Source organism: Aedes aegypti, chromosome 2 (genome assembly GCF_002204515.2).
Source record: "Aedes aegypti strain LVP_AGWG chromosome 2, AaegL5.0 Primary Assembly, whole genome shotgun sequence".
Classification (NCBI taxonomy): domain Eukaryota; kingdom Metazoa; phylum Arthropoda; class Insecta; order Diptera; family Culicidae; genus Aedes; species Aedes aegypti.
Genome location: NC_035108.1, coordinates 279,260,005 through 279,279,392, shown reverse-complemented (window position 1 = coordinate 279,279,392; position 19,388 = coordinate 279,260,005). Strand labels below are relative to the sequence as shown.

General features: G+C 38.7%; 1 protein-coding gene across 1 annotated transcript; it reads right to left on the bottom strand.

The window, feature by feature from the left end:
* Positions 1-6,043: 6,043 nt before the first annotated feature.
* LOC5573644 (SUMO-activating enzyme subunit 2) lies at positions 6,044-12,636 on the bottom strand. The gene is made up of 5 exons (XM_021845176.1): positions 12,472-12,636; positions 12,240-12,411; positions 7,949-8,103; positions 7,598-7,885; positions 6,044-7,536 (listed from the first exon to the last, which is right to left on the bottom strand). The coding sequence occupies exons 2-5, from the start codon at positions 12,381-12,383 to the stop codon at positions 6,195-6,197; spliced, it is 1,929 nt and encodes a 642-aa protein (XP_021700868.1). The 5' UTR covers positions 12,384-12,411; positions 12,472-12,636; the 3' UTR covers positions 6,044-6,194.
* Between the last annotated feature and the right edge of the window lie 6,752 nt (positions 12,637-19,388).

The following is a 19,388-nucleotide window of genomic DNA, read 5'->3' as shown; positions in this document are numbered from 1 at the left end:
ACGCTTGAGTATAGTGTTTCTTGAATTGTCAGCACGTTATGTTTTTCTATGATAATTGCGAACCATGGTTACTTATGGCTACTTAAAGACAAAACTCAAATTCAATCTCTAATGATAAACTTTTCACTTGCCCCATCTGATAAGAAAATTGACGGTGTTTAAATTTAGTTATTTTTAGGTCTACGTCGAATTAATTCTAAAACTTTTTTTATTGCAGTTTGAAACTGTCACAGAGGACAACTAAGAAGTGGTACAGGAAATTATTTTCCGCAACTTTTTTCCACTGAAAATATTAGAATGAGATTGTGCGCCGCCAACTTGTTACGGAGTAACAGTTGACAGGTTAACAATTTTTCGCTCTATTATGCAAAAATGGCTGAAAAATCTCAGAAATATGGTACCTATCGTAATGTTCTCAATGGCCTCAAAGGTTTACGCATGATTTTAAAACGTTAATTCACATATTCAGTAAAATATATCAATTGTTTTCACTTACCCCATTTACCCACTTACCCCGCGGTACCTTAATGTAATTTTTCATTTCCACAAAAAGTGCGTATTGTCGTTTTTAATCTTGCTTCCTTTAGTTTTATTATGCAGGGTGAAAACGGTTGCGGTGATTTTGAGGTGCTATCTGGTTGGGTGTTCTTAGAATCACTCATATTCCGTCAGGATTTTCTCTTTTTATATTGTAATCTCCTGCTGTTGCTGAAAATTGAAATTCATTTTTTTTGTCGGTAGCGATAGGGGTAGTACTGGCACTCTTAATCTGCCCTAAGCTCCTTCCCAGCATTTGCTTTTATAAGCCTCTATTGCGTTCATCACACAGACGTTCCTAAGCAATGTTGCTCAAATGGTCACTGTGTACCCTAGCAGCAATCAGCCCTTACCGTAGTTATGCAGTCTAGTAGTTTAGACTACTATCAAACTATGATAAGGCCTGAAATGCTACTAGAGTGGTTAAAGTGAAGAACGAAATAGTTTTATTAAAAGGTCCTCATTCCCCATTTCATTTCATCACTCACTATCGTCACTTTTATTTTCGACACTATCACGTTTATCACCGATTATCACTCATCAACTTTCGTAGTACACTTCAGATATACTTTCCATTATATCACTTTTCACATCACACCATTTTCATATAAATTCATTGTTATTACCATTTACCATCTGTTAGCATTACTAAGTAATTAAAAGATATTCAATTTAGATGTTTCTTTATTTGTGTTGCTGTAGAGTCATTACTATTCAAACCACAGTTTAGCACTATCAACAAAGTTACAGTAAAACAAAATCACTTCGATCCATTCTTCTGCACTCGCTGTCATTATTAACACTTTTATCATGCATGTTTGAAGAACTAGGCAATAATGTTTATATTCAGAGAAACGATTGCAAAATGTATTATGGCCTTTATTAAATTAGTAGAGTTCACATCATTATACATCATTATTATATTTCTAACAAAACTATCAGAATCACTTCCAATTTCATTTTCAAATTTTCATCACCATAGATTTTATTATAAACACACTATTAGCACCAACACAATCACTAAATTTAATAACAACAAGTGTTACGCGCAGTTCCACCAAACACCCATTCTTATGTTGCATTATAAAACGATTGATCACACGTTAGCTTCGAAACTTAACAACCATTACTGATTAGTACAAAGGATGCTATAGCTTGTGGTAAACGAACTGAACCATCAACAACCAGCACTGGTATATAAGTAACTAATGAGCCCTGGCGGTCCCTCCGTTCAAAGAGGACCTGATAATATGCCGAAACATATTAACAGATCCTCCGCCTGAATGCAGCCGTTTCATGATAAATCATGAACCGTTAGAGGTGTGCCAAAGTATTGGGAAGGTGATATGTTTCACAGACGGGTATTATTACGGTGCACCTTCTACTTTGGCACCGTCAAACCCTGTGATCGTGGCCAGGGATTGTAATCTCCTGCTGTTGCTGAAAATTGAAATTCATGTTATAATTCTACATTCGTTAATATACTTTCTAAAATATTACCCTTGAAAATATCTAAAAATTGGTCAGGCGTCTGTTAGTGAATCTGCAATCAGCACTTCGTGCTACAAACCAAGCCGTTTCACGTTTTCATAATAACAGCCTTATAACTTTTGCACACTAATAACAACATTGGAAATCGTAAGGCGCGCAATGAAATTTGCTATTGTTCATTATGCTCTCAATTATTTTATCAATTATGATTATCATTTTGATGTAAATGACTAATAACAGCAATGAAAATCATAAGGTGCGCATTGAAATGTGTAATTGTTACATAAGTTCAACTTTCCAATAGATTATGATTATCGTTTCAATGAAAATGACAAATAACAGCAATAAAAATCGTAAGGCGCGCAATGAAATTTTTAGGCGATCATTATGTTCAACTATTTTCTCAATTATGAATCCCATTTCAATGGTATGAAATCCATATTAGCCTTTTGAAATTGGTTTTTATAGATTTTTCAAGCCTTCATAAGGCAGAATTTATGAAGTTTGTTAATTAATTTGCCTGAGTGTAGGTGGGACTGAATGAACGAGCTAATGAACTTTTTTTTTCTATCCATCGGAGTTTCACGTAACAGTTATCAGGGTTGTGCGTACCTTTTATGATACAGTCAACTTTCGTTCGTTGCACTAAACCTGTAACCCACTTATGTCGAATTCGTTTTTGAACCCAGGTTGGAACTGGCGCAACCCGTTCTGAATCACAGTTTCAACCCCAACCCGATTCAGGTTCGACCGAACAACAATTTGCTTGACGTTTGTTTGTTTATGTGTTGATCACCGACCCAGTTCCTAAAAACGAAAACGACATTAGTGAAAGACTTTCACTAATCGGGCTGAGTTTCGAGCTGTCAAATAATATAGAACAAAAGAAAAACAGAGCTACCAACATTGATAAATTGCGACTTATGTCAGAAAATGACGTTTGCCTTCGTTTTAGATGGGCTATAGCCCAACTAACGGGAGCCCAATTAAAACGTAGCCCACTTAAAGATAGTGCAAATTCGACTGTACTGCCTTTCCGAAACAGGTACATGGCAGGTGAATCATTAGAAAGCGACTGCCGTTAAAAGTACTGCACTCTCCGGTCGGCTCTATTAGAACAAATAAAAAATGAATCAATAAAGAATTTTAAGTTTATTTTAAACAAAGTTTACTTACCATCATTTTTTTAATAATGTATGCAGTTCTGAAGGTCTTTCAATTTATTTTCAACGACCGGCCTGTCTTCAACTCAGATAACATAGAATTAACTAGAAGTTGAACTGTCAAAATTTCGGTTCATTCACCCGTACGTTCTTTTCACGTATTACTCTTAAAGAGTGTGGTTCTCCAACAGTGAATCTACGTCTAGGTGATTGTTACCCTCGTCAGAAAAATTCATTTCTCTGGAATCTATGTGATTGTCCACGTAGCCTTGACGTGTGGATTATTTTGAGTGAGTTCAGAAAAAAAATCTGACGAAAACACTAGAAGAATTCTTGAACCTTACCCTACAAAAATTTGTGAAGAAATTCTAGAATATGTGGAATATTCGCGTAAGAAGCTATGAAGATTTTTCAGGAGACTCTTGAGCTTTGCACCAGGATTCAATGCAAGCAGAAAAATGTTAAAAATGTCTTCATAGACAATTTTGAATAAACAGAATAATTTTAAAACTTTTTTTGCTAAAATCGATTTTAGTTCGCCTTAGAACGATGAAGTTTCTTAAGGGGCCCAGCAGCTTATAGATTGAAGCGCCCGTCTAGCGAATAGGGAGTCGTGGGTTCGATCCCCACCGGAGTACGCGTTTTTAGCGTTAGCGTTAGCGTAGTTACGGTATACTTCGTAGATTGGATACTAGCAACATTCATGTTTCTTTTTAATAATCTCATCCTGACTACTTTCAAGAACAAGGCAGGGGAGTATACCTTGTTCAAATCATAAACAAGAATACTAAAAGCATGAATATCGCTATTCCCGGCCACGCCCATCTTTACCGTAACTTGGGATAGGGGAAGGAAATGTTGATGTAGCACTTACTTAATGAGAGGCCACCGACTCAGCGACACCCTCATAAGTGCTACGGAGTTGGAGGTTGGGGAAGGTATATTGTCAGGATTCGCCTAGAAAGCTGGCGATAGACCATAAATATTTGTTGTTTAAGCGTTTTCAAATTAATCTTTTGAATGCCGGCAATCAAAAGAGAAAACAATAGCTTATTTATAGTATAAATAGTATTTCGCGAAATGCTTGTCCATTGTGCTGTAATATTTTTGCTCAATAACCAGTAAAAAGCAAAACCGATCCCTCCAGGGTCATCGGATTGTATAAAACAACGATACACGTAAAAAAAAACACGCCTATTGAAAAACTGTACTGTGCCCATTGAAAAACTGTACTGGGTGGTACTGTATTTTCAGATAATCGAAAAACGAAAGGAAGCGCGTTCGAACTAAACACCCTAGGATAACACAGTCGGTTTTTCTGCTCAAAATTATACGAAAAGCAGAATCGATCCCTCCAGGGTCATCGAACGGTTAAAAAGCATCCACAACCGATTGTTAGTTGCGTAACATCCGCCCGGACAGAATGCGCAATCTGAACATAATTATCAAACTCCGAAAATAACATTTTCCGTTCAAGAAACGATCAGAAGTTCTACGACGCGAACAAAAACGATCCGGAAGGCTCACAAAAGAAAAAGTATCATACTGGAACAAACTCACCGGATTGATTCTCTAAATTTATGTGCTGCCTGTCACTTCCGGATGGTTCGGTGAACTTAGGGCAGCCAAAAACCAACAGTACTGAGGACACAAATCAAACAAATCACTTTTTCACTTTTCACTATACGCCTCCAATCGCGAAACGCAACATACTGTTAGCCATCTATACTTTGGTAGCGCAACTAGTCAGATGATGAGAGATTTGATTTTTCACGCATGCATCACATGCCGCTGTGGGGAAAAATGTTTTATTTTCCTGATATAAGACGGTTCACAGTGAAACAGTTAGGCGGAAAAGGTAGGAATATCCATTCTCTATGTTCTACATACGTTTATTTTTTGTATTATTGCACTACTTTCATAAAAATTGAGATCCGGCTGGTAGGAGCACTAGTTTGAGGTTGGAAAACCAGAATATGTGAGGTTAGTTTCATTGGAACATTCGCCTGAGCGATTTTTGCACTTGAATAAAACATGTTTCGAAACATTGTCCGCTGCCTTTAAAACTACCATTGGGTAGAGAAATGAATTCTCTACCATTAAATTTCATTCTATTCCATACATTATTTCACTAAAGCGGTGAAAATAAATATTTTGTTCCGAATGTTTTGAAACCATGAATGAGTTTGACATTGCTCTCGTCAACCATCATCATGACGACAGCAGCACACCCCACCGGACGAATTGTCGTATTGGGAGCGAATTCCATTTCTGAATGTAAAAACTGTCCTGCTTGGGCTTCACGAAGCACTACCCAGCAAGACGCTCCAAAACAGGAAAAAAAATCTCCGGCGACGAAAACATGCGCGAAACCGTGAGCCAAATCTATCGGACGACGCAAAACCGAACTCTCCTGCTTGGGCTTCATGAAGCACTACCCAGCAAGACGCTCCAAAACAGGAAAAAAAAAATCTCCGGCGACGAAAACATGCGCGAAACCGTGAGCTAAATCTATCGGACGACGCAAAACCGAACTGTCGATCCCCACCGGAGTACGCGTTTTTTGTACAATTTCAACTTCGATTTACACATTTGACGCATGGATGTATATATACATGTACATACAAAGCATTCAGAACATGTTTGCTAAACTCATATCCCTTCTGGAGCAGATCCATCCGGAGATGCTATATCCAAACATAAAGGGTTGTGTTGAATAAATATTCTATTGTTCTATTATTTATTATTTATTTTATCTTTATTAGAGAGATTTTCAGCCAGAGGCTGGTTCATCTCTGATTGTTTTATTAGACGGTAGGATATTTCGGACATATCTCGCTCTACCACAGGCATACATTTTACAGGATACATTTATTATAGAGATTAATTGCGAAGTTGCCAGCTTAAGTGATACAATACCGAGTTTCGATCGAAACGATTTTATAAATCTACGGATTAAAACATCAATGTGTACTCTTACCGTATTTCACCGCGCGCGCCACTTCAGTTGATGACGATCAAATCGTCATCATCGTCGTCGTTGGAAACGCGCGCTTTCTTCGTCGATGGCCCCTCGCTATCTTCGATCTTCCGCTTCTCGGAGCCGGAACTGCTTGGGCCTGCACCGGCATCGGAGGTACTTGGCTTCTCGGCATCTTCCTCAACGATGCACATATCGTCATCGTCGTCCACGGCTCCATTGTTGGAAGTGGAAGCTTTCGAATTACCATTCTGACCGGATGTTGACGGTTGGGCATCATCCGTTTTCTGGTCTTCGTCTTCTTTCGGTTTGAGCGAATCCGGATCGGCAACGATGTCGAAACTGGATTCATCACGACCGGGATCTTTGTGGATTACTGTAACTGTTAGTTCGTAATTCTGAACAAAATCGTCCACTTTCAGAACACATCCATCAACGATTTGCAGATCTTCCAGTTTCTTATCGTTATTGCAATCAGTTTCACCTTCTTCCGAAGAGATCACAATTGTACCCTTACCATCGAGAATCACGTCTGGGTTCAACATATTCAGTGCCTTGATCAAAATGTCGTCACGCAATTCCTTTACGGTGACATTCTTAGTATCTACCTTTAGAGTTACTTCCGGTTTAGCAGCGCAAACGTAGCACTTGGGATTCGGTGGGTTCAACGTACGATCCGGAACGAATAGTTGATTGCGAGCGTTTGGCCGCAGTCGCATGTACACTGATTTGCATTTATCTAGCTCTCCTTTGAGAACACGGAAAGCGTGCATCACCACAACTCCAGCCGTGATGGCATTTGTCGTAGCGATTGCTGGAATGATGTTTCCCGCCATGGATTTGACTTCGAAGCGGCTCTTTCGTGGGATATTGAAAATCTGTGCACGAATATTGGCGCAAGCTGCTACAAAGTCCATCGCGTGCTTATCATCTTTGTCCCAGACCAAGTGATCGCCTTCGGCAAGTTTTTCGAAATCTTTCTTCAGAGCGGTGATGCTTTCCCCGAATACTTTAGCTGATTCGGTCAAACTAAGGACTTTCTGATCCCGCAGAACGGTATCCGTTGGTGCTGCCTCACCATCCTCTTCCAATGCGTCCCATTTGGCAGGATTTGGAGGCGTACGGCTCTTCCATAAGTTGGACATACTAAGCAAGTAGTTAATGTCGTCGTAGAACAGCTTGTTGAATATCTTCTCCGGATCATATCCACACTGCTGAGCCCAGGTTCGAGTGTTCACACGGTCAACGTTTCCCTTCTCATTGGCTTCAGCTGCTAGAGCGCTTTCCCCAGCCTCAGCTCCCGCTTCCGGATCCGCAGTATCCGGAGATACGTCCTCATCTTCATTGCTTTCTCCGAACAGCTGACTGGAAAGAGATTGAAATCATGAGTTCGGAGCGCCCAGAACAATTCTCTATTGTAACTTACTTGAAAAGATGCTTCGCCCACACGATGCAATGGATTGGTTCCGACGGTGTGTTCCGAATGGTGCAGCCGGGGAACGTTTTCTGAGCTGCCTTCGGTGTGCACTCGTAGCATTGCGTCAATCCACGTTTGATCAGTTCCACCTGACCGTTGTATCCGGCCGTTCCCGACTCAATCAGCGGAACATCGGCCGTCAGACAAAGTCGATTGACGTGATTACGAGCGGCGCGATTATCGAGCGCGTTCAACACCAAATTGAACTGCTGGAAAAAGTTGACCCCGTAGTTGGAACTGTAAAAAAAAGAGGTAAGTTATGAGATTTGTCGTTTCCACTTTTTCGTTGTTTAAACTAACGTTGTAATACTGTCATGATACGCCTTAATCTTTACATTCGGGTTGAAGCTAAGGGCGCTCTCTCGGGCAACATTCGCCTTGGACTTGCCAACGTGTTCCTTGTGGAACAAAAACTGCCGGTTCAGGTTACTAACATCGATGGTATCCAAATCAATCTGGCAAATATAAAGAAGAGCGAATATTAATACTATGTTATAAAATACTTCAACAGTTCATTTTCGAAACGATAAAGTCAGGGTTGGTAGCTACTAAGTGTCTTGAAAGTAGAGAACTCTTGCCTGCAAAAAGATACTAAACATGAACCAAAAAGAAACCCAATATGTGCCAAGAGAACTAAAAACAGGAACGAGGAGACAAGGTGTTTATTCCTCAGAGAACCTTACTAAACATGTCTTTAAGGTGAAGATAAATCGAAGCCAAACCCCAAATTTTCAAGAGCACAAATCTGGAGAACCGTACACCCGTTTGATCTGAAAACTTAATCGATTGGTCACCACCAGCGAGTGACCAATCGATTAAGTTTTCAGCGTAAACGGATGTTTGGTTCTCCAGATCCGTGCTCTTGAAAATTTGAGATTTGGCTCCGATTCATCTTTACCTTAAAGAACATTTTTAAGGTATTTTTAATAGAGAATTCATAATGACATAACGACAAGTATTGCTCGTATTTTTGTAATGTTTTGTTAGTTTCTCCAGGAATTGGTTCAGGTATTTGCCTAAGGTTCCTTTCATATATTACCCTAAAGATTTCTTCAGGGGCTCATTTTTTAGTATTTTTCCGGACTTCCTAAAAAATCCTTTCAATAGATTAGGATTACACATCTTCAGGAATTTGTTTAAAGATAACCACAGAAGTTTCCTTAGGGACCGTCCAAAAATCACGTAGCATTTTTTCATTGATTTAACCTACCCCCTCGTAGGATTTCGCCATAAAAGTAAATATCTCCCTTGAAAAATACGCAGTATAACCAACTTCCACTATGTTTTCAATAACTTTAAGTTGAATAACAATAACGTTAAGTTGAAGAAGTTATCTATGAGTGTTTAATTTCAAAGGTTGCTAAAGCCAAGACACTAATCAATAATTCAATAAAATGCAGCTTATAAGTCCCAAAGTTATTTAAGCTACTAACAGACAAAAAAACACAAGTGCTCGCAACTTGAGTAATACAATCGAAGCGAGTTTTTATCCTTTTATCTGTTAAAAATATCTACCGTATAATTCAAGATCAATTTATACTTTGTCAAATTACTTTTGTGCTAAATGAAATCTAAGGGCCTATTCACAAATTTCATAACGCTGAAGGGGGTGGGTGGGTGTCCGTAAGATGTTACAGCTCATAAAAAATTTGAAAAACGTTCATACAAAATTCGTTACAAGGGGGTGGGTGGGTGTCAAAAATGGCAATTTTTGGCTTTATGAAATTTGTGAATGAACCCTAAATTTAATTGTTGTAGGAACACACAGCATATTTTTGACAAGTTCAATTATTTCCGTATGTATCTTTTGAAGCTAAATCATCAACGTAAGACCCAAATTTCATACATTTCACATGAAAAAATGATGAAAAACTGTTTGTCGAATAAGTGCTCCTTTTTATCCATACAAATCCATTATCATCCATCAGAAATCGTCAAAAAATCGTGTAACCACCTCCTCCCCTCTAAAATGCTACGTCATCTATGGACAACCTCTTAGAGGACCATTTACAAATAAAATCGCTTGATCAAAGTACATATTTAGCTTGAGAGTTCTAGTTTTCTTGATGGTGTTTGATTATTTCTAGGGGCACTCAGAGCCCTTAGCACCCCTTATTTACGCTAATGGTAACATCTGATGAAAGCAGAAATTTCTAAAATAAATGTTAACTGACTCCCACAAGGTTCTTTAAAAAAGGCAAATTTCTACAGTAATTGAAAAAAAAAATCAATCAAATCTGTGTCCTGCAGAAATTTCTTGAAAATTATCGGACGAAATCCCTGAAGAAAAGTGTGTATGAATAATCGGGTTAAATAAAACTGGAATGATTACTATAGTATTAGCTGGTGTGAAACCTTAAATGAAGTTTTGAAGAAGCTATGAAGATTTCACTCGAGAATTTTTTTAGAACCGCAAAAGTTATCTTTAAAAGAAAGGACTTGAAAAATATCTGAAGGAATTGGGTTTCATGGTCGAAAATATTGAGTATTTAATATCTTCTTCTTGGCATTGTGTCCTCATACATTTCCTCGAATATTCCCCAGATAAATTTTTGGAGCAATTTCTGGGAGTAAATGTGCATGAATTATTCTTGTATGAACTGTATTGTATGTATTGTATGAATGAGAAAAATAACCTGAAAGAATAACTGGAAAAAATGGCGTAGGAATTCTTGAAGATCTATCTAAACAAATTTCTTCAACAACTCTGAAATGAACCTTTGTGGATTTTCTTGGAAAAACTTCTGTATCTTTCTTTGTAAGATCTCCTATAATAACAAATAGAGAAATTGATAAAAGTATTCGTCAAAATGTGTTTGGAGCAAATCTTGAGATTATGAGAATTTCCTGAAGCAAATACAGAATAAATTTGTCCAAGCCTCATTTAAAACACCACTGGAAGAATTTCTGGGAGAACTGGTGGAGGAATCATAAGAGGAACTTCTTGGAGGAGTCCCTGAAAGAATGCCAGCAGAAAAATCTAAAGAATTCACTAATAGAATTCCTGAAGCTTTTACTCGAGAAATGTTAGAAAACAGAGGGTATGTTCCTATATGTGCGTTTTCCGAGGTGATTTTCTATCTATATGTGTGATTCTTGATCATCCATCCCAAATTTAAGTGGGCTCAATAGGCGCATACAATTCCCTTGTTGGGGTGCAGCCATGGCCCAATCAACAGCTCCACGCTATACTAAAATCGCTATAATATTGAAGTTTACAGCTGTCAGACAGCTTAGAAGTGGTACAGAAAATAATTTTCCACAAATTTTTTTCCGCTGAAAATATTAAAATAAGTTTGCACGCCGCCAACTTGTTACGGAGTGATAGTTGACAGGGTAAAAATTTTTTGGCTCTATTATGCAATAATGGCTGAAAAATCTTAGAAATCTTTTACCTTTGGCCTCACGCATGAGTTTAGAACGTTAATACCGCAGTTTCATCGGTTCACTAAAACTCGAGATTTTCTTCCACAAAGTTTTGATGATAATTGTTAGAGTGAGAAAAAAGATAGTTAAAATAATACGGTCTCCCGTGTCACCTTAATTCACATATTCAGTAAAATATACAAATTATTTTTACTTACCCCATTTACCCACTTGCCCCGCGATACCTTACTAGAATAGGGATAGATTGTATAGTGGAATCGAGGGACTGTAAGGATGTAAATGAGAACTTGTCAAACATTTGGGGAACACGGATTCGCGATCAGTCTAGTGATCCTTGTGTTTGTTCAAAAACTGAACATGGACACGAGAGCAATCAAAGAAACATTTGTGAACGCTCACAGAACATGAGCGTTCAAAATGCATGCCTTGCTACCAGCTCAGATATAAATAACGAGCTACACTTGTTGTTGCAGGGGCCCAGATAGCCGTAGCGGTAAACGCGCAGCTATTCAGCAAGACCAAGATGAGGTTCGTGGGTTCGAATCCCACCGGTCGAGGATCTTTTCAGGTTGGAAATTTTCTCGACTTCCCAGGGCATAGAGTATCTTCGTACCTGCCACACGATATACGCATGCAAAAATGGTCATTGGCATAGTAAGCTCTCAGTTAATAACTGTGGAAGTGCTCATAAGAACACTAAGCTGAGAAGCAGGCTCTGCCCCAGTGGGGACGTAACGCCAGAAAGAAGAAGAAGAAGACTTGTTTACCCATAGCTTGATTGCAATTGGACAAAATACAGTGTTTAAAACCATTAAGAACAGAAAATAATAATTATCCTTTATAATGTATCGTCGATCTGTTTAGCGAACTACGCTCAATTAAATAACACCTGAATTAAGTACTACCTATATCTTTTAAATCCACTAGAGTGTATATCCTTTGACAGATATGCGTGTTTCGACCTCAACTTTCAATGTTGCTGAATTAAAAAGCATAGCTCTAAATTCAGGTTTCATTTACCTATTTACCCTATTTTATATATTTAGCTTCCAACCGTCCAGAATATGGTACGTGTACGGTATTTAAACAAAACAAAATAACACTGGCAGCACTGCCCTATCGGCGGCGTCATCTTTGAGGTTACGTTATGGAAATCAGACGATTATTCATATTAGTCGTACACATAACAATACACGCAACTTACAATTTCGATGTCCTGGAACCCGGACAGGACCAGATTCTTCAAGATTTCACATCCTATTCCGCCAGCTCCCACGACAAGAATTTTCGAATTGGAAATCTTCTCCTGCAGTTCCGGTTCGAAAACACCAACAATCTGAGCCGCCATGTTAAGCTAGTTGTGTTGCTATTGCTGCCTGTTGGGAAACACAAATAAATCAATTTCAACCTTTAACGAAAGCCGTGTTTCCACTTTCCTGCAGTGCAATTCCACACCAAGGTTGTACGTAGCCTTCACGATAGTAATTTAGTGCGGAGGAACCAAATTTGCAGATGAATTTCACGAAACTTCACAGATAAAATTCACAAAAGCGGCTTGCAAACAAAATTCAATTTGACAGGACACCGATACTCACCACACCCCTTGCACTTACCCGACTTACCCACCACAGATCGTTGGCATTTCTCACCACTGCACGCTCGCTCGAATTCACTCATGAGTGAGTTAATCAAGGGGTGGATCACTCTAGTGATCCTTTATAGAGAGATAAGCGGAAGTAAAATGGAATGATTTGGCAACAGACCAACAGTGCTGATTTTGCTCGGCGTCGAGAATAATATTGTAACACGGACATGACTTCCTCATTGCTAAAAAGTGTATTTTGTATCGTTATAGATCTTTGAGCTACATATCCAAATTAATGAACAGCCGAAAAAATCAACAACTAAATATCGACAAAATTTGACAAAAATTTAAAACAGAAAAATATTTCATATTTCTGCTTCATGCAAAATTACTTTTACCGAAATAATTTCAAGCGGATTACATTACTCTTCAAAAAAATTGGAAACAAACATAGCGCATGTTCGTTTGGCTCACACTTTGACAGCTCTCGCTGCTCGATTGGCTCACACTTTGACAGAAATGTCAGCTTCCGCGAATCTCTCTTATAAAGGATTACTAGATCACTCCTGATGCATCTGATGCAACAATAAAATCAAATGCATGCACATTTCTGAAAATGCGTGATTCATCCCGGTCAACCATATCTCTAAATTTCTTCACATTTCTTTATATCGAGCTTTAAAGACGCTCATATAACAAATCGATAGCGATCGTCATCGATTCATAAAGAGCGGTTCCACAGAAAATGACGACTTTTTTCCCAAATTTCATTTTTATATATTTTGATTTGGATGAAATTTTGCACATACTTTCTTTATGCCCAAAAATGCCTTTTTGCATCATCGGCTCGCCATTTTGACTCTAGCCTTACTTTTGAGAAGGGCCTAAGAAAAAAATCCTTATTAATTTTCAAAAAAATATAACTTAAGCTATCAGTACACACTTTGTCAAGTGTGCAAATATTTGGCTATTTGACGTTTCAGACGTTTGCCTAACGTTTGCCGTTTGCCTATTGTTTGCCAAAGGTCAGTACACGGTGGACAAACATTTGACAAACTCTTCCCGCATAATTAAGAATCATATCAGTACTGTTTCCCATTCTATCCGTAACAATTTGTGACAATATTAAAACAATTACCTTTAACACCCAAAATAACAATAAGACTACAGTTCCACGAACGGTTTTTACAGTCTGGCAAATGGTAATTTGGAAAAGTACAATGTGGGGAATAGGCGGTTAAGTTATTGAGCATTTTGCACCTTATTAGACTAATGTGCAGAAAATTTTTTCACAGTGAACATTTGCACACCTCACACATTAGTTTTGCAGCATGCTTGGATAGCAACTTTTTTCGTCTTTGTTTTGATTTTGTGTGCCAAAAATTAACTCATCCACCGGTGAATCAAATTCATTCAGTCCAGGAATGGCAATGTTCAGAGCCAGAAACGCCACCGAAAGAATGCTACAGTGCCCAGTGCAGAATGACGAGTTAAGATCGCTTCTCAACGTGGAGTACTTGGGTGAACCGTTAGAGAACGACGTAGATCAAGTTGCTGAAAGATCTCCAGTAGGAGAAATGTTGAACCGCTGAACGATTACGCCCTGAATCTGCGGGAAACAGATCTGATTCTGGAGACGATTTGGATGACTCAATTATTTTGGATCCAACAAACAGTATCTTGTCCAAGGAAAAACTTCCCAATGAATTTTACAGCTGCTGGCTATTGGCCGTTCGAGCTTTCAAAGACCATGCAAAAGGAGCAATGTAAAATAAGTCTGCTAGTGGTGTGTAGCTGGCAATACGATGGAAACTTTTTTACATCAATGCTATAATTGCTTTCTAATAAACATAACCATTGAGAAACTTTCATGCAATTTATTTGACTGCTTTGAATTATTCTGAAACGTCAATAGCTTTGAAGCCATACGCCTGCTAAGTTAGTGGGTGTGTAAATTGTATCCAGCACATGAATAATTTCTCTAGAATCTAAAAATTCGTGGAATGGTCAATATGTAACTATAAAAAAATCGTCATTTTCTCGAACAAAATTTTCAATGAATAGTATCCCAAATTGTTGAAATATAATCCATTTTTTCAATCCCCTACTGTCTGGCGAACGGTTAAGTAATGGTTGGAGAATATGCAAAAAAAACCTCCCTGGGTCCCCTTTAATTTATTTGTCTCATTTATTTTGATAATTTATTCAAGGGCTCATTCATAAATTTCATAACGCTGAAGGGGGTGGGTGGGTGTCCTTGTGCTGTTACGGCTCATACAAAATTTGTCAAATATTCATACAAAAAGCGTTACGAGGGGGTGTGTGGGTGTCGAAAATGTCCATTTTTAGCGTTATGAAATTTGTGAATGAAGCCCAAAAGATACTTTCATCCATGCAATTCAGAAGCGCATTAACAGCATAAATAAATTTATTTTTTTATTTATGAGGTTTGAATCAAATATTGTTACATGAAACATTTAGTCTAGACCACTCTCTTTATCAGTCTCACACTGGAAGCAGAATTACCACAGACAAACAGACGTCACACTCTCACCGATGTCCATCGACCACCTTTTTAACGGCCAATTCAAATATATGGTAGGTGGCCAATCCACCACCCGCAGCGCTCGCATCGTTTTTGTTCGCGTTTGACGTTTACACACTACCGCCATCTGTTGGTCCATCGGCCAAACACACCGATTTTAGCATTGGGCGTACATGTCATCGTGACTATGATTTTGATCGGGATTTGTTCTAAGTGTTACGTCTGTTTGTCTGTGGAATTACATTCGTTTTAGGGATGGCCTTTGGGCACCTTTTGATATTTGGTTTGTTCTCCGGGATGCTATACGGTTACCACAGGAGACGAATCCGAAGCGGCTTTCGGGGATCACTGGATTGTTGTCCGGTTTGCTAGAAAATGGAACAAGGAGAGGAGAATCATAACACAGGCCAAATAACTAATGAGTTTTCAACCTTACCTGAGGATAGAAGGCAGCAATGTTTGGAGCTGTTCTTCCGATGGCCACTTTGACCTAGAGTCGTAGTAAATCGACCCTTGCTCCGACAGTAACGACAACGGCTTGCCATGTTTTGCAGCAGCATTCTTGATTGGCTTTTTGCCGCATCGCGTCCTAATTGATGACGACATTGATAGCGCATTATGAGCAGATGCAAACGACACTAATTTCACTATTAAATCGCGTTGATGAATCCTTGTTTTGCTGCAAACTTTCGGAACCGTTTTTGCATTTTTTTTTTTTTTTCTTCTATCGGTTTGACAAGCACGCAAAGAGACACACTCTTAAAAAATTGCAAGCAGCTGTGTGTAACTTAGCATAGCATAGCATAGCATAGCATAGACTGACTGTACATGTCAATGGTTGCTACTCCGTGATTGATCGGAACTGGTAAGAATTGTACTACGATCCAAATGAATAAGGGATGGGAGTTTCCGCTTACTCTCGAAGTGCAATTTTAGCAGATCTAATATTATTGATCAATAACGGCGCCGGCCAAGTCCTTACAGTCAGTTGGGATGGGGAAGGAATGTTAGGGTGTAATGATTGTTGCTTCTAGAGACCGAGAATACCTCTGCATCTCCACAATCACCACGGGAAGGGTGTTTATTAGTGAGGGAGGAAAAGATCTGGGAGTCACCTCTGGTCGGTGATGCGATCCATGGACAAGGGGGAAATATACGACTTGTATTTAAAGCTAGTTTTGTATTTTTGTCTCGAGAAGTTTTTGGAAAAAAATACGTCAACATCTATAATGTCGAACAATTCAAAAGACGTTTTTATTAATGACGAAAACTGAAAATTACATGTATATATTTTAACTTATGTGAAACAGGAATAATGCCGACACTTGTAGTGACGAACCATACATAGTTTGTTTGAAAATTACATATAAGTATTACTGTGCATTTTGTCTCGATATGGTAGAAGTTTTAGAAAATACGTCAACATTCACAATGTCGAACAATTCAAAAGATAATTTTTAATAATGTCAAAAAGAGAAAAATATATGTATAATCAAATTGTATAAGAAAAAAGCGTAATGCCGACACCTATAGTGACAAACCATACAAAGTCTGTTTTAATATTACATAAAAGTTACGCTTTCAAGAAAATATGTGTTATCATAAGCATGAAACGAACTCACCAGTTAGTAATCCATTCTCGACTGAACACAAAACTGACACTGAGAGCAAAACTTCTTGGCGTCCCGTAAATAAACCGTCTTGCTTGGGCCTTCCCAAATACGTACCTAGCAAGACGCTCCAAAACAGGGGAAAAAAAAATCTCTGGCGGCGAAAACACGCGCGAAACCGTCAGCAAAATCTATCGGACGACGCAAAACCGAACTGTCCTGCTTGGGCTTCACGAAGCACTACCCAGCAAGACGCTCCAAAACAGGGGAAAAAAAATCTCCGGCAACGAAAACGCGCGAATCCATCAGCAAAATCAATCGGACGACGCAAAACCGAACTGTCCTGCTTGGGCTTCACGAAGCACTACCCAGCAAGACGCTCCAAAACAGGGGGAAAAAAATCTCCGGCAACGAAAACGCGCGAATCCATCAGCAAAATCAATCGGACGACGCAAAACCGAACTGTCCTGCTTGGGCTTCACGAAACACTACCCAGCAAGACGCTCCAAAACAGGGGAAAAAAAAATCTCCGGCAACGAAAATACGCGCGAATCCGTCAGCCAAATCAATCGACGCAAAACGAAACTGTCCTGCTTGGGCTTCACGAAGCACTACCCAGCAAGACGCTCCAAAACAGGGGAAAAAAAAAATCTCTGGCAACGAAAATACGCGCGAATCCGTCAGCCAAATCAATCGACGCAAAACGAAACTGTCCTGCCAAGATGTTATTGCTTTACGTTTCTGTAATTAACGTTAATTTGCGTGAAAAATTAAAATAATTCTGATAACAATACGATACTCACGTGGCCTTCGTGACAATTTTTTGAAGCGTGTACCACAAATGTTGCTTAATTCGTCGCATACAAATACCAATACGTGCAACAGTTTGCCAAACTGTTAGAAAAAAGTAACATATAGTAAAACACGCTTGTGATAGTGAGTTATCAAAATATAAGCACGAAACCATTCCGCAGGCTGTTGTTTCCAATTTCTGTTGAGTTTTGATTATATATTGTTCAACACTATTTGGACTCTACCAGATACTGTTACTGTTTGGTATGGACTGCTCAAATAGCTTTAAATAGTTTCTAGCCCTAAGATTCATATTGTTCGACATAAAATCAACTGTTTGTGAAACGTTCACCGTACCAGTTAAAACAAACTTAATGTTTGGAATTCATGACCAATTGTATTTTTCTATGCGGGTTATTTGTCCATGTTTGCCACTCGAGAACTGAACGGAGTTGCAAAGTTGACCAAATAAAACTTGTTTTGGCATACTTTTGCACTATATATTTCCTCATATCTTCAAGTATTGGCTATTACAAAATTAGACAAATATTTGCACATCAATGTTTGTGCAAATATATTTGGTCAGTACACATATGACAAATAAATTTGTCAAAATTTGGCAAATATTTGCACATTTGGCAAAGTGTGTACTGATAGCTTTAGAAACGGTTTGTCCGATCAGTTTGGTGCCTTCCGCAAAGTTTTAGGTTATTGTTGAGACTATCTGGAAGAAATATACACTGTAAAAAAAATGTTGTAATTTTTTATATATCGAAAATAAAGCTTAAAAATCAATTTTCTCAAAAATCGTTTTTTGATTTTTTTATTTTTTTTATATGTTAAAGTAGACAAAAAATAAAGTCTTTTGCACAGTGGGTCAAGATGGAGAAATCATGGACAAAAAAGTTATGATATTTTGAAAATAGGTGAATTTTTGAAAATGGTCATAAGGGATGGTACACAAATTATGTCACGCTAAATTTCAACTTTTTCGACCAACTCCCCCCCCCCCTTTGTTACACTTTTTGTATGAGCCCTCCGGAAATTTTGTAAGGCATGTCACGCTTGGCTTGACCACCTCCCCCCCCCCCCCCCTTGGAGCGTGACGTAATTTGTGCATGACCCCATAATAAACTTTTTATGTTTATGTGAATTGTGAGTAACTGCGAGCCACAATCCTATTGAGTTAGAGGATATTCATAACGCCTGAATGTATTGGAGTGCCCCTTGAAATTTACCGCGGAATTCAAACCAGCTGAAGCAATATCCCTTCAAATCCATTTTCCAAGAAAATTCACAATAGAGCGCTGCATATAACGAGCCTAACCTCACTTATTTGACAGCTGCTGGTCCTGTTGTTTACGTTTCGGACTTAGTCGTTTTTTCCATCATTTTTTCATCTTCGCATTTCTATCACCAGCATGCTGATGGTGACGATTTTCCACGGTAGGAAGATAGAATACCGTACACCCCCGTTAATTTGAACGGTACCTCATGCAAACCATCGGGGTTCATTTTTAATTTGAACATCTAGTCACCCTAGAAACGTGTTTCTGGTTACCTCTTTCACTGTTTTGTTTTGATTCTGCGATCCGTTCCACAGCGTTCCATTCCACTTTACTCCGTTCCATGAGCTAAATGACGTTTGAACCATTTTTAATCTGAACGATGTGCAAATTAGCGGGGTACAAATTAAAAAGTGTTCAGATTAAATGTGGTCAAACCAACGGGGGTACCCGGTACTACGATCCGTGGGTATCTGCAGTGGATTTGACCTCTCCTCGCAGCAAACTTTCACGAAATTAAGAATGATTCGAAAAA

Coding starts and splice junctions, on each gene's coding strand:
- LOC5573644 (XM_021845176.1), bottom strand. CDS start 12,383: ATGGCGGCTCAGATTGTTGGTGTTTTCGAACCGGAACTGCAGGAGAAG. Junction 8,104..12,239: donor GGTTCCAGGACATCGAAATT/GTAAGTTGCGTG, acceptor TATATTTGCCAG/ATTGATTTGGATACCATCGA. Junction 7,886..7,948: donor TATCATGACAGTATTACAAC/GTTAGTTTAAAC, acceptor TTTTTTTTACAG/TTCCAACTACGGGGTCAACT.